The sequence below is a fragment of the Pyrus communis genome, chromosome 5, assembly GCF_041283825.1.
Source record: "Pyrus communis isolate YQ-2024b chromosome 5, ASM4128382v1, whole genome shotgun sequence".
NCBI classification, from domain to species: domain Eukaryota; kingdom Viridiplantae; phylum Streptophyta; class Magnoliopsida; order Rosales; family Rosaceae; genus Pyrus; species Pyrus communis.
Window position 1 is genome coordinate 1,336,359 of NC_142569.1, and position 15,588 is coordinate 1,351,946.

The following is a 15,588-nucleotide window of genomic DNA, read 5'->3' on the forward strand; positions in this document are numbered from 1 at the left end:
TCCAAAAATGTATTTCCTTAAAGCAAAAGCTCCAAGTGCGCATGCGTGAAGACCAAATTGCTCCACTCACATGGGAGCCAAATACAACAAATAGAGCCGGCTGAAGTTGAATTGCCGAAGGAGCAAGCAAACAGGGATGGGCGGAAATCATTTTTCCGAATAAAATGCGAAGGCAAAAGGATGAGAAGGAGAACCCAAAGAATAATGTGACTTTCTGATCCTCCCACTGATCTTTTAGAAACAAAAAAAATCAATTTAAGAGAAGCCTTAGGAACACCTGAGTCCCCGAGAGTCGAACAAAGAAGCATTTTTAGGTTGAGGCGGGATCATCCCGTCCCAAATACATATTACTAGCATGGTGGCCTACGGAAGTAATAACATCTGCCGTGAAATTTGCTTCTCTAAAAACATGATTATACTTCACATAATCGAAGAAAAAAGAAAGCGATTTGATATCTTCAATAATTGTTCTCCAAGGCGATTCACATCCTCCTACTAATCTATGTAGAGAAAAGAAGTATTTTACAAAAGAAAACAGATCATGTGTTTCGATCTCACCCATCTACATAAAAAAAAAGAAAAAAAAGAAAGACTCCTCCTTGTCACGATGCATTATGTCTTTGTCTTCACTTCTAAAACTTTGTAAAGTGCCTCAAAAAGGACTTTTGGATTTCTGTACCAAGACATGCTGATGGAATGTTGTTAGCTTTTCTCGATCTGAAAAACCATATCTCTCGTCGAAAGAAGCCGCTTTTTCCGACGAGCCACCTTTCCGTTATGGATCGTTTCGCGTCTTAAATTCAACTAGAAAGTGTACAACTTCTGTCATTGCTGCCAGTCAATACTGGTTTCATCTGCATTGTACTTGGCAATAGAAAGGGTGAAGTATATGAGTAAGATTGTTCCAATGCTTGACCTGCCATCGAAAAAACACTTCCGGTCATTGACTCTTATTAACAGGGTTTAGGGTTTAGAGAGAGCTCGGTAAACTTACATGGTGGCAAAGAAGAAGAGAACCCTCTTGGGATCAATGCCCCAGGAGGAAGAGCGCCGGAAACTATTCCTCCGGACAACGCACCTCCCTTCGGTGGTGGTGCCAATGTTGGCGGCAGTGACTGTGATCTGATGATGAACGTGTGGGTTGCTCGATTGATCTATGGTCCCAACAGCTAGTGGGGACTTTTCAGGCGTGCTAGAGCCTACAACAGTAGCTGCAACTCAATAATTTCATACCAAAATGTGCACAGGATATGTAGCCTAACTAGAATTTCATCGTCAAATTTCCCAAAATGCTGGTACATATAACTACCTACGCCTCCAAACATAGAATCAAAACAAAAGGGCAAGGTATTCAGTAAATCCTTCTTTTACCAACTAAATCAAAATGCAATCAAAATCTGAAAAATTCATCAACTGTACCATCTAGTTGATGAGAAATTTTTCAGTATACGAAGAATACGGAAACATACGCCATATGTCATTATACAAGTGGAGGGACACTTGAAAAAAAAACTTCCCTCCACTTATATAATATCAAACGACGTACTGTCTCATGTTTCAGGCACATTGAAAAATCTCTCACAATTGACATAGCCAAATTCTGGTTGTATTTCACTGTCACGACTGCAACTTACTTACCACAAAGGCCCCACATAAAATTGATTAGAGATGGTCATAGTTTGAATTATGGATGTGGGTTCATGTTTATCCCTAACTAATCTCCAGCTAACAAATTTCAAATACCCATAAGTTTATCTTAGGTGGTACACTAACAAATGAATAAGTAACTGAAGGTTGCTGACACTCCAACAAACAATCTATAACTGAAGGTTGTTACTGACACTTCAAACAAGTTCTAAAGAGACGTTACACGTAATCAATGTACGATAACCGTTCTGTGGTGCCGATAATGGTTTCCTAATTATAATAAAGAAACAATTATAATATGGAATTGGTAAGGGCTGGTGTGTGGGAGTCAGCCATCTCAATGTGAGGCTGGCAGAGGTTGGTGGTGATAACAATTATATATTACCACAAATGTGGCACACACTAAGGTATGGTCCAATTTTCCATTTTGTTCTTATTGTTTGAAACCCCTGGAGGCCAATTCAATTTCAACTGAGCAATCACTCTCAGAAAAGTAATTAATTTAAAGTAGAATATCGGTTGTACCGAAAAATTTATTACCGAGAGGTGAAGATGTCGTAGATGAAACTTCTTTGTTATTTGAATTGACGTTTCGGATTATCTTCTTCTCCCCACCTCTCTGAGACCATTTCCGGGAGACATTTCTCTGCATCATTATCATCCAACATAAATAATTTGTCAACACTTACAATTTTGTAAGAGGAAAAAGAAGGCAAAAAAGGGTAAAAAACAGAGTTTAAAAAATAATAATGAACAACTTGCATTTGCAATTTTACTTTTGTTGTCTCAAGCAATGATGCTGCTTGTTGCTTGAGAAACACATTCGATTACAATGGCCGCAATCTCATAAGTATTTGTTTTCTATTTCGAGAATGTCATGATTCTTATTTTTTTAACCGCACAACATTCTGAGTTACGCTAATTTACAAAGATGAAAATTCAAAATCGGATGAAAATCTACGAAAATATTTCTGACTGACTGACCTACCCACCAACATTTAGGAAAAAATACCATGACTAATTGGGAGATTAACTACCATTAGAAGATGCCACTTTTACGAAATCCAAAGAGAAAAAAAGAAAAGAAAAATGCACAAACTCTTATGAAAAAGTAAATAAAAATTAGAGGAATAAGAACGTTACCGAGACTCTAGAATTTGCAGCGACATCTTTATCGGTGCCGCCATGGGAGAAGCTTTCCATGTCGATGACGAAGCTGTCAGATTTATCGGCGGTGTGGTGAAACCCGTTTATATGATCTGAAACGGATATTTTCTGGGTGCTCATTTTCTCTTCTAATCCGTAAACCTCCTGAGAACCTGAATCCTAAACCAAAATCCAGAAACCCGAATTCAGAAACAGAGTCCCTGTAACTCAAAACTTTTCTGAAAATTTGGAACTCAAATGGAACAGTTACAATACAAAAATGGAGCAACTTTCGAGACCCCAATTAAAAAATAAAGAAAACCCAGAAAATGTTGGATTTAATTTTTCTTACCAACTTTGGATTTTCCGCCATTTTTCTGTCAGTTAGTAGAAAAATGAAAGCTAAGGAACCGAGAAATGGAGGAGAGGAAGAGAATGGGTGGTATCAGGAGCGTCAGAAATTGCGTTGCGAACGGGACAATCACCAGTCACCACCTGGTTGGGAAATAAGAAAATTTGAAAAATAAAATCAAAAGAAAACAACCCAATAAGTCAAAACTGGAAAGATTTAACTGGAACAAAGTCACAAACAAATAGCAGATGGAACAAAGCCCGTAAATTATAAGAAAGAAACTCACTTTGTACACGAAGACTGCGACTTTCTGATTATTTTCTTTCACTTTTTTCTTCTTCCAACTTCCCCAAGTGGTTGAACAAAAAATTATAAACCTCAGCAAACGTAGTCACCCGGAAGAGAAGAATGAGTCTTTTATCTTGTTTCTCCAGCAAAACCTTGTTGCAGAAGAGAAAAATGGACGGAGCGAGGGAGAGAGAGAGAGAGAGAGAGAGGTTAGAATTTTTGGCTGCGGAGGAAGAGACAGAAATTCAGAAAGGGAGTGAGGATGCAAGAATGTGATCATGTGGGGAGTCTTTGAGAAATTTCTTGGTGTTTTTATGCCACGAGTTGGTGTTTGATTATAATCTTAACGTTTTTTTATCTTATTCAAAGTGATTAAATTCTTTGTTTTTACAATTATAATGTCTTTTGAAAAAAAGTGCGACAAAGATATATTAAAATATCGAACTTATCATACATAAAATTTGAATATAAAAGTATAATTCAGAAATTTATGATGTTGTTGAATTTAGTCTAGTTTTTTATTTTTATTTTTTTAGTTTTAATTAAATTTATTTATTTATGCATCTTTTACAAATTTTTAATTTTAAAAAACTAACCATTTTTATGAAAAATAGTTAAAAAAATTGTATGTCATCTATGAAAATAAATGGAAATTAATTTACATATTATTCATATAAAATAGTAAAAAAAAATTCATCCCCATTACATTTATGAATCCATACGATTATATATGCTGATATATATATATATATAGAGAGAAGTATTATTAGCACTCTAAAAATCTCATTCTACACTTCTTATAAGTGTATTTTTCTTTCCAAATATAGAAAGTTTGGAGTGTAGAATGAGATTTTTGGAATGCCAATAACAATTATATATATATATATATAGCATCTACAACATAGATTAGTTAACCTCTAGGAGGATGATCTTGAGGATTCTCCAATTATATTCGTTCATCGTACATTGTACGGTCATAAATCATTGTAAATTTTTTTATTTAAAATTAAATATAAAACAGTACTTGACAAAAATTGACCCGCACAATGTACGATAAACGAATGTGATTGAAGGATCTCCGAATCTTCTCTCAGTTAACCTCAATAAAAATTTGAGATACAATGAATAGAAAAAAGGACAAATAATATTTAATTTTTATATTTATATTTATCACAATTTAATAAAAGATAATATAAAAACTGATGTAGATAGTTAGCGAATGGCTAATCCAACGAAGTGGACTAAATCAATAATGAATCACACTTGACCAAAAAAAAAAAATAAATCCAATAATGAATTACAAAATGGACTTATAGTTTAATCTAACAAGCCGCTTAATGCAGATAGTATTGATTGTTCAAAAAAATAAAAAGAAACTGTTTATTTTTTATTTTTTTATAGAGGAACATATTGAAAATTCTAGCAGTCTAGAGCAGAAATCAGAGAAAAATTCTCTGCTTTTGGTTGAGGGATTGACGACAATCTTCTTAAAAATCTTTCTTGGTCTCCTTTCTCTCTTTCCGTTTACTTTATTTGATGTAGAATTATCTACCTGAATTGTAAATATAAAGTTTGAAATCGAGTTCTCACTTTCAATGTAGTGTTCAAGATAAAAATTATAAAGACATTTTGATTGCGTTGAAATCGAGTTTGAGCCAATACGGCGAACCTGTGTGCAGTCAATTTACATGTGATTCGAGTTGCTTTTTAGCACCGCATCGTAGGAAAGAAAAGAAAATTGTGGCTTTGTCATAGCCTTATCAGGTCTATATCCCAATTTGCTTTTTATTGTAATCAAATAATGTTTTAAATCAAACACTACTCGTATTATTTTTTAACATGTTTATAACAAGATGATATTTTAATTAAACTATTATAATGTAATTTAAACAGAACGTGACGGGCTCTAGCGGGCACGCTAATCATGACCAATTGGTTTATTTCATATCTAACCACCACATATACTTATCAATCCTTTTAATCCAAGACTATCTGTATTATTAAAAATTAAAATATTGAGAGCATTTTTCTCTAATTTTTCTGTCAATATTTTAAAATATAGTGTAAAAAATACGAGGTAGCAGAGAGTCAATTGACAGTTTTAATTTAAGCATTTCTCAACAAATAAGAGGTCGTTTCGAAGTGTTATTAAAAGGACTGAAGCTCTTTTAGAGAAAATGTTTAACGGTTCCAAAAGCACTTGAAGTGATTCGTGAAAGAATATAATTAGTGCTTCTTCTAGAAATAGAAGCATTGCAAGTACTTTTTCAAGAATTGCTTTAATTTTTATTAAAAATTATTTTTAAAATTATTTTTACTCAGACCATCTCCAATGGTTGGTGTGACATCCCACATCGCCCAGGAGAGTGATCCTTAAATGTATATTCCCATCCTTACCTAGCACGAGGCATTTTGGGAGCTCATTGGCTTCGGGTTCCGTAGGAACTCCGAAGTTAAGCGAGAAGGGGGCTAGAGCAATCCCATGACGGGTGACCCACTGAGAAGTTGCTCATGAGTTCCAAAAAACAAAACCGTGAGGGAATGGTAAGCCCAAAGCGGACAATATCGTGCTACGGTGGTGGAGCGGGCTCGGGAAGTGATCCGCCCCGAGCGGGGATGTGACAGTTGGGCTAAAAGCCAAATATTTTAGCCCCAAAAATTTAGCTTTTAGCCCAGAAATAGCTTTTCTGCTCTAACCGTTCTAGTCTAAAATTTTAGCCCGGGATTATTAAAGAATGAACTTAGGTTTTTTTTTTTTTGTTAAATTAAATTAAAAAAAAAAAAAAATATGTAGACTATCGTAAATTAATTTTATGAACATTTTAATCTAAAAAAATTTCCGATAAATATTGGGTGGATTCCACTCTGATTTTTGGGCTAAATTTTGGGGGGAATTTGGCCTTGGTTAGGTTGGATTGGGTTTGGGAGAAAATTTTGGAGAGTAATTTAGTTTTTAGCCCACCATTGAAGTTAGTCTCAAAGCATTTTTCAATTATTTTAAAAATAATTATAAAGAAACGCTAATTCCATCGTACTTTTTCAGAGCTAAAGTTAAGGTAGATAACTAAAACAAAAAGTAAAACAAGATTAGAAAAAGGAATGATGTGGAATGGAACCTTTATTAATAAGTGAGATAACCAGATAAACATGAAAGCGCACATTTAAAAAAAAAAAAAAAAAAAAAAAAAAAAGCATGAAAGGGCACATGGTGAGGCAAGCAAAGGTGCGGCGCATATCAGGGTGTACGCCGCCGCCGCCGCCTCCTCTCCCTCCTTCTTCCTCTTCTTTTTGTTTTGTCCCTATCTTCCTCACTTTTCTGTTTGCGTTAGAACAAAAATCGTGTCCATCTTTGTCGGTATTTATCTATTTAAGAGCATCTCAAAAGATAAATATCAAATGTTAATTTAATGATTGATGTGGTAATGTTAGGATTTTTTTTTTTTTTGAACCGATATGTTTTTTTCATTATAAATGATATTTGTAGGATCTATTTTAAAAAGAAATCAGTTAAAATAAAATTTCAAGATCTATAATTAGTGCATTAATGAGATCCACACAATAAAATAATTAAAAATTATTTGACATCATATTTTCTCATATGTCAATCCACATAGGATTGACAACATATCGGTTGGAACTTGCTCCTATCTTTAAATTTGATTACATGACATTCCATTTAGTCTAACGAATAAGGTTATTTTTGTTGTTTTATTTTGTCTTTTAGTGCTAAACTAGAACAATAAGTAACCACAATTTCATTAGGGAAGTGTTATTGGCACTCCAAAATTCTCATTATACACTTCACAAGTGTATTTTTCTTTCATAATATAGAAAGTTTGGAGTGTAGAATGAGATTTTTGGAGTGCTAATAACAATTCCCTTTCATTAAACCATACATAAAATCCAAGATAACATGACAGGTTCTATTATTATTCTAGATGAATTCCCCACCAGCTAAATTTGATCCTCATTGTTTTCTATAAAAATTGTTCTGAAGCTTTAAAATTAGTTGATTTTGACACCAACGTGTAGCAGTTGAGATGGAACATGCGATTTCCGTTATTGGTTATTGTAGGCTTGTAGCTTTAAATAAAATCAAAATTGAGCACGCTTCAAAGTTATGAGAAGAATTTCTTTGTAACGAGATGTCATTGTTAGTATCATAAAATTATATACAGAGGTATGTAGGTAAGTTTATCTTTGAATTTATGGATCAAAATTATGTGTTTAACGCATGCATCTTCAATTTTGAGGTGCAAAGTGACTTTTGATTCTTGAGGAAGCAAGCTATTAGGCAATAACAGCTAAGATTAAATTCCCTTTGGTTCTTAGTGACAACTTTTAACACTTGAGAAGGACGACCTTAAATTATTTACAGTTCCAGACAATGCAGGCAATGTCGGAAAAAACAAACATAGGATGTACCCACTTTTGTCTATATTGACGGTTGTGATTTGCACAAAGAACCAAAGGGAAGGATATCGAAGTAGAGACCACAACAGGATGAGGTGAAAATTAACGTGTATGGCCGCCAAGAAGTGCAGAATCATGAGTGTTTAGGGCATGCATATCCTTATTTCATCTAAGCCATGCAAATAATGGTTGTTCAAAATGTACATAAAGGAATTAAAAATCAACACTTACAGGAATTAAAAATCAACACTACAAATACAAACAATAAAAAATTTATATATCCTGCAGGCCTTCAACTGCATTATCGATGAAATCGAGACGATATAATTTCGTGGGAAGTTGTAAATACCGTATAAGATTGTCATATTTGGGAGTCAAAAAGAGGAAAACAGTGAAATGTATAAGAGGTCTTATAAGATTGTCATGTTTGTTTTTCTATAATAAAGCAAAATCTCTGTTAGAAAAGTGCTCCATATATATATGATAAGGCATATTCTGAAATTCAAATGAAGTAATTCGTAAAGCTGTAAGTTGCTGCTTCCCCGCTGATTGTGTTGTGCAGTCTTCTGCTTTGTGTTTGCTTCTCCATTTACAGCAGGCTATGTATGAATATAATCACTTTGAAGTTTGAACTTCATCAGTCGATCGGTTCTTTTCTATGCAAATGAATATGAAAAGTACGTGTCGATCTACTGGGTTATCAAAAATCATGATACTGGAGAATGTTTCTCTCTGTATGGCTTCATATTATAATTCATTATTTCTTCTGTATCTCACTCAATCAGAGATTCATAATGTATTTCCAGTGTCTAAATAATATTGTTTATGCAGACATCCAGGCCAGCGAATACTGATAGGTGGAAATCCCCCAACCTGTCTATTTTTGCGGATCTTAGCCAATAAAAAATAGATAGGAGTTTTCATTTCCAATTCTTGTTGAATATCCCACGTTGACTAGAGAAATAAAGTAGAAATAATTTAAATATCATAACCTTACTCCAACTAATAATGAGGCATTTTGTGATAAAACTTCACACCTAATAGATTGTACAGGTGGTAGTTACCAAGTTGGAGACAATACTAATGTTGTTGGAAATGAGCCTCCGTTCTCTCTCTCTGATAATTCAACATGGTATTAGAGGTGTCATAATTAATTAGTAATACCGCCTAATGCAAGATATATATATATATATATATATATATATATATATATATATATATATGAATCATCCAACAATGTTTACTTAGACGATAGAAAACTTGTTTATAGAGTTTCAAATGGTGGTTGGCTATGGAATGCTATATGGAAGGTGCATTGTAATCATGAAATTATGACATATGTGTGGAAGTGGTGGGGTTTCAATTTCACCAAAGCATTTTTGTTGGTCTTAATTGTACTCCTAGCTTTTGTTGAATGAACTAACTAACATTACAAGTTTCATCTGAAAATGATGTGGCTTAGATTTTAATTACTTTCAAGCTTTTTTGGCTGCTCTAAAGGGCATGGAACTTAATTGCTCCAAATCATGGCCAAATGGTTAGGTCATAATGTCAAATAATTGAACATGATTGATCTGAAAAAAGTAACTTAAAAGAAAGATGATTTATGATTTAGGTCATAATGGCATTACTCAAAAAAGCTTTAGATTAGCTATTAAGGCTATTGACCCTGATAAAAAAATTGCCATATACGATGTCATAAACTTACGTTGAACAAATTAAATTCTTGTAGCAATATATTAGTAAGAACTTTGAACAATGATGTAAAAATTTCCATGAATCTAGATACTACATTTGCATTGTTAAATCCATCACAGATATATAGAGGCTATTTTACATATAGGTCGCTTTTGCTCAAGGGATGGGGGAATGAAATTACAACGCCTGCAGAGTTGTGAAAACGTGATCCGATAGAGAAAGGTCTCAAAAGATAAAACGTGGCCCAATCTTTGCCCTGGCCTCCAAGGAACAGACAAATTATGGGGTGTTGACTGATGGCCACTCTACTAGTTACGCTGCTCTCATTCCATACGGACGTGCATGGCCTGAGTGACTGAGTCCTTAGAAGTTAATCGGAATCTTCGGTCGATCTCGGTTGTTCATCAAAGTTTGAACCAACCAACCATATGCTATCCAACAAAAGAGAACTTATAAGTTAAAAGTTGTAATTAAGTGGCAGAACAAAAGGAGAAATGTCCATAGGACCGACTTGGAATAGATGTGCATGCAGACAATAAGAAGGACAAAAATTCAGAGACCGTGACAAAGTTCCAATAAAACTGAAAGAGAAAGGGTATAAATGTGGGATCCCATATGATCTGTAAACAGTTCGATTTCTAGTGACTGGTAGGGTAAGATATATGTTTGCAATATTGTTTCTGTGCTATGTCGATAAAAATACATAAAATCATGTGCTGGGTTATCTTGTAACTCGATTGATCTTTAATATATCAATCGAAAGGAATAATTCACATAATTAAAATCAATAAATATCTGAGTAATGGATTAGATTAACCACTAATGTTAAATGGTTTTACTTACTCTTAATTAAACATGCAAGAGCTAGCTCATTTTCTTAATACATGTTGTTAGGATATCAATGAATATGGTAACACATTTTTGGAGTATGATTCTCCTCCTTCCAAATTTTCTCCCATCCAATCATCTTCTATTTGAATAGTTACGATTAAGCCACATCAACATCTTGTGTGAATTTGTTTATAGAGAGAAAAAGACAAAAAGAAAAGAGGGGAGGGAAGGGGAAGACAATTGGAGGGGAGAGAATCCTACTCCCACAATTTTCACAATGTTTGTAATTATGTAGAAAGATACATCATAATATTAGAATATTGACACACGCATTGCATGTGTGTGTGTATATCACTGAATTAATAAGTGAACGAAATCAATTTTTTGAATACAACCACACACACACACACTGATTTGGGGTGGGGGGTAGGGGGGAACAAATTGGTTGTGAACTTTTCATTCTCGAGATTCAAACCTAAGATATCTCACTTACAAATGAATAGAAATATCATTAGACTGTACTACTAAGCGACTATTTATTTATTCAATTAACTGAATAGGATATGTCTGAAGTTACATCCATAAAAAAAGTGGTAACTTCTCTTGGACAATTGTAATGAGTCTATATTGTCAAAGAATCAACATATATTTTACACAACATTGTGCTCAACGGTCTAATTAAGGACATTGCTTAATCGATCATGTCCTCCAAGTTTCACCGTTTCCATCACATGTAATCTATTTTGGGGTGACGTTAACGTAAGCTAGAGCTAAAAAAGGTGTGTATATATATATATATATAGAGGAAGCCTTTAAGGAAATAGATTTTTTTTTTTTTTTGGGAGACTTTGGATGCGGTCCTTAATTATGAATATTCTTTGATTGAAACTTTGGTGGTTTTTAATTTTTTATCGAGGTCCCTGAAATTAATGTGATAATTTATTTCTATGTACGTTACTATATTTTTTAAATTAAAAATTAGAAATTTTAGTTGTTTATATAAATGAGATTTTAAATAAAAAACCATAATTTGTGGGATTAAAAATATTAAAATATAAATATACTATTGTGTGTGTGTATATATATAAACATGGGTACATTCAACATGTCATATCCCGGCCTGGGGCGGATCACTTCCCGGGCCCGCTCCACCACCGTAGCACGATATTGTCCGCTTTGGGCTTACCATTCCCTCACGGTTTTGTTTTTGGGAACTCACGAGCAACTTCCCAGTGGGTCACCCATCATGGGATTGCTCTAGCCCCCTTTTCGCTTAACTTCGGAGTTCCTACAGAACCCGAAGTCAGTGAGCTCCCAAAAGGTCTCGTGCTAGGTAAGGATGAGAATATACATTTAAACTCCCCTGGGCGATGTGGGATGTTACAATCCACCCCCCTTAGGGGCCCGACGTCCTCATCGACACACTTCCAGCAAAGGATTGGCTCTGATACCATTTGTCACATCCCGGCCCGGGGTGGATCACTTCCCGGGCCCGCTCCACCACCGTAGCACGATATTGTCCGCTTTGGGCTTACCATTCCCTCACGGTTTTGTTTTTGGGAACTCACGAGCAACTTCCCAATGGAACCCGAAGTCAGTGAGCTCCCAAAAGGTCTTGTGCTAGGTAAGGATGAGAATATACATTTAAACTCCCCTGGGCGATGTGGGATGTTACAATCCACCCCCCTTAGGGGCCCGACGTCCTCGTCGGCACACTTCCGGCAAAGGATTGGCTCTGATACCATTTGTCACATCCCGGCCCGGGGTGGATCACTTCCTGGGCTCGCTCCACCACCGTAGCACGATATTGTCCGCTTTGGGCTTACCATTCCCTCACAGTTTTGTTTTTGGGAACTCACGAGCAACTTCCCAGTGGGTCACCCATCATAGGATTGCTCTAATCCCCTTCTCGCTTAACTTCGGAGTTCCTACGGAACTCAAAGACAGTGAGTTCCCAAAAGGCCTCGTGCTAGGTAGGGATGAGAATATACATTTAAACTCCCCTGAGCGATGTGGGATGTTACAATAAATTGTCACATTCCGGCCCGGGGCGGATCACTTCCCGGGCTCACTCCACCACCGTAGCATGATATTGTCCGCTTTGGGCTTACCATTTCTTCACGGTTTTGTTTTTGGGAACTCACGAGCAATTTCCCAGTGGGTCACCCATCATGAGATTGCTCTAGCCCCCTTCTCGCTTAACTTCGGAGTTTCGATGGAACCCGAAGCCAGTAAGCTCCCAAAAGGCCTCGTGCTAGGTAGGGATGAGAATATACATTTAAGGATCACTCCCCTGGGCGATGTGAGATGTTACAATCCACCCCCCTTAGGGGCCCGACGTCCTCGTCGGCACACACGCAGCCAGGGTTAGGCTCTGATACCAAATTATCACATCCCCGCCTGGGGCGGATCACTTCCCGGGCTCGCTCCACCACCGTAGCACGATATTGTCCGCTTTGGGCTTACCATTCCCTCACGGTTTTGTTTTTGGGAACTCACGAGCAACTTCCCAGTGAGTCACCCATCATGAGATTGCTCTAGCCCCCTTCTCGCTTAACTTCGAAGTTCCGATGGAACCCGAAGCCAGTGAGCTCCCAAAAGGTCTCGTGCTAGGTAGGGATGAGAATATACATTTAAGGATCATTCCTCTGGGTGATGTGGGATGTTACACAACAAAATTAACCAAAAAAATTATTGTATCAAAACATGGGTACATTCTTCAAAATCACAAAAAAAGAAAAAGATATTAGGTTTAATAACATTAGTAAATTTCTTTGATTAAACTTGACATTGATATATTTTAAAATAATAAAAAAAAAAGAATGTACCCATATAAGTTTAAAAATAGATTAGAAAAAATCTCATTATACACTCCAAACTTTCTATATTAGGAAAGAAAAATACATTTGTGAGGAGTGTAGAATAAGATTTTTGGAGTGCCAATAACACTTCCCAAAAACAAGGGTACATTTTACATATAACAAATTGATATTTAAGAATGAGTACATTTTAAGATTAAAAAGTTTTACATGAATGGGTTGTGACAACCCGTTCCAAATTTTACGTTTTTATTTTATTTTAAAAGCGTGAATTTACGAAAATGCCATAGAGGCAAATATTTTGACTTATGTTCACTATCGTCTAGAGAGACGTATGACTTATTCGTTTAACATATTCTCGTAGTACTCGTTGGTGTGAATGCATAGGCGAAAACCGTTTGCGAGTCCGGATTATAACGGTATAGTTATAGACGTTTGAAAATGGGTATTTAAAGTTTAGTTATAAATTATTTGAATTCCCACCTTGTGGGAAAGTGGCCAATCAGATTTTAGGCACAATTAGGAAGGAACCAATTAAAATTAGAGGGAGAGGGTGAGACCCAATCAGAAAAGAAAGAAAAAAAAACAAAAAAAGGGGAAAGCTTCCTGTGCACCCGTGCCCGACCTGTGTGACCATCCATTTTCCAAGGCCGATTTCGGCCAACTCCGATGGAGTTTTTCAACGCCACCACCACCATCTTGAAGCTCTCATTCCCCTCTACAAAACCCACCCAAGAACCACCTTGATTAACCACGGTATGTGGCGGTTTGAGGACACGAAAGTTGGCGGTTCTCACGGTGCTCCGGGCACCCTTTTTTATTTTCCGGAAAATCGGCAAAGTGATGGCCGATGCCACCACTTGGTCTTTGTAGCCCATCATCCCAGGAGCAAAACCCAACCAACCTTGACCCCGTTGGACCACTGTAGAAGACGAATCGACACCGGGAAGTTTTAGGCATCTGTCGGCTTTGTGGGCAAAATTGACCATCTTCCGTCCACTTTTGGACTTCGTGGCAGGTATGAAAGTTTCTCCAATCACTGAGATCTTCATTTCTGTGAAGTTTGAGAATTTTTGGAAATAGTTGGATTTTCCGGCGAGACGGGGCGGCCGACCGCCACCCGCGGCGGCGCATGCCTAGTGGGCCACCAATGATATTTTTAGGCTATGTCGAATGTCTTGAATTCAGTTTTTTTATTTGAATGACGTAGGTTGATCGTTGGAACCTAAATTCATTACGATACGTTACTTGATAAAAATGTGAATCGACGATCCGACCGTTGGATCGTCACCAAAATTGGATACATTATAATACGTAATATTTAAAGATCATATGAATTTATGGATCGGGAATCCGACATACAGATCTTCCCGAATTGAATTTGTAAGTTAGTAAAATAAATGTTCACGGCCACTTGTTTTAGACAATTGGCGGAGATCCGACAATTAGATCGTAATGAAATTTTAATATGTTATTCTCGAAGCATATTTTAGATCTGTGGGAGTTGCGGATTGGAAATCTGATATGCGGATCTTCCGGGTCAAGTTATACGGGGTTGTAGACCCTACCGTCAATCTTTGATCGACTGTTGACTTGTGGTCAATGAGTCTCAAACTATTTTAGAATGCCCTTGGGTTGTGTTTTATGTGAATTACGTATTCTACTGATAAGAGTTCTGAGATGTGATTCAACAATTGGTCACAGACACCAATCATTCAGGACACCTCGATGCGTTCACTAGAGAATCATAGCGTGGATTTCAGGTGAATGGATCTTTTCCTTTTTATCGTACATATTATTGAGAGTTCTATCGACACTTTTAAATTGATTAGGTATATTACCTTCATATAATTATTGTGAATGCTTGAAGTACTATATGAACTACGAATGACTTGATCCCTGTTTAGGGTACGTAGGCAGTCTAACGAGACGTTAGATGCAGTCATAATATATTTGAGACAAAAGCCTTATTTGGGAAATTGAGTAATGCGAAGGAAATTGGTAAAGACATATCTTAGTTTTGTGAATTAGTTAGTTAAATTAGTGTTAATTGGGTTGTCATGGATAATTATCCCTAAAAATAAGTAGTTCGGGAGTAGGGCGTTATTGATTGTACATTTCACACCGTATTGTATATAATTGAAAATGCTACGACATGGTTGAGTATTAGATTGCATCATGTATATCCATATGTATAGTACTTGCATATAATTATTAGGAATGCTTTCAAGTGCAAAGGTGAACGCAGGACACCCAGGTAAGTTCAGGTGAGTTTATGGTATTAGTTGAATCGATTGAGTTATAGCATGACTACATTTATGTGTTAGGCAACTCCGATACTGTCGTACTGGTTGCCATGAGTTGCACATGTTATATTGAGATGCATTGAGAGCT

The 15,588-nt window shown here is 36.2% G+C and overlaps 1 protein-coding gene across 1 annotated transcript; it reads right to left on the minus strand.

The window, feature by feature from the left end:
- Window positions 1–428: 428 nt before the first annotated feature.
- On the minus strand, window positions 429–3,754 carry LOC137726592 (uncharacterized). The gene is made up of 6 exons (XM_068465527.2): window positions 3,432–3,754; window positions 3,146–3,288; window positions 2,791–2,973; window positions 2,188–2,293; window positions 995–1,199; window positions 429–916 (listed from the first exon to the last, which is right to left on the minus strand). The coding sequence occupies exons 2-6, from the start codon at window positions 3,164–3,166 to the stop codon at window positions 826–828; spliced, it is 606 nt and encodes a 201-aa protein (XP_068321628.2). The 5' UTR covers window positions 3,167–3,288; window positions 3,432–3,754; the 3' UTR covers window positions 429–825.
- Window positions 3,755–15,588: the final 11,834 nt, after the last annotated feature.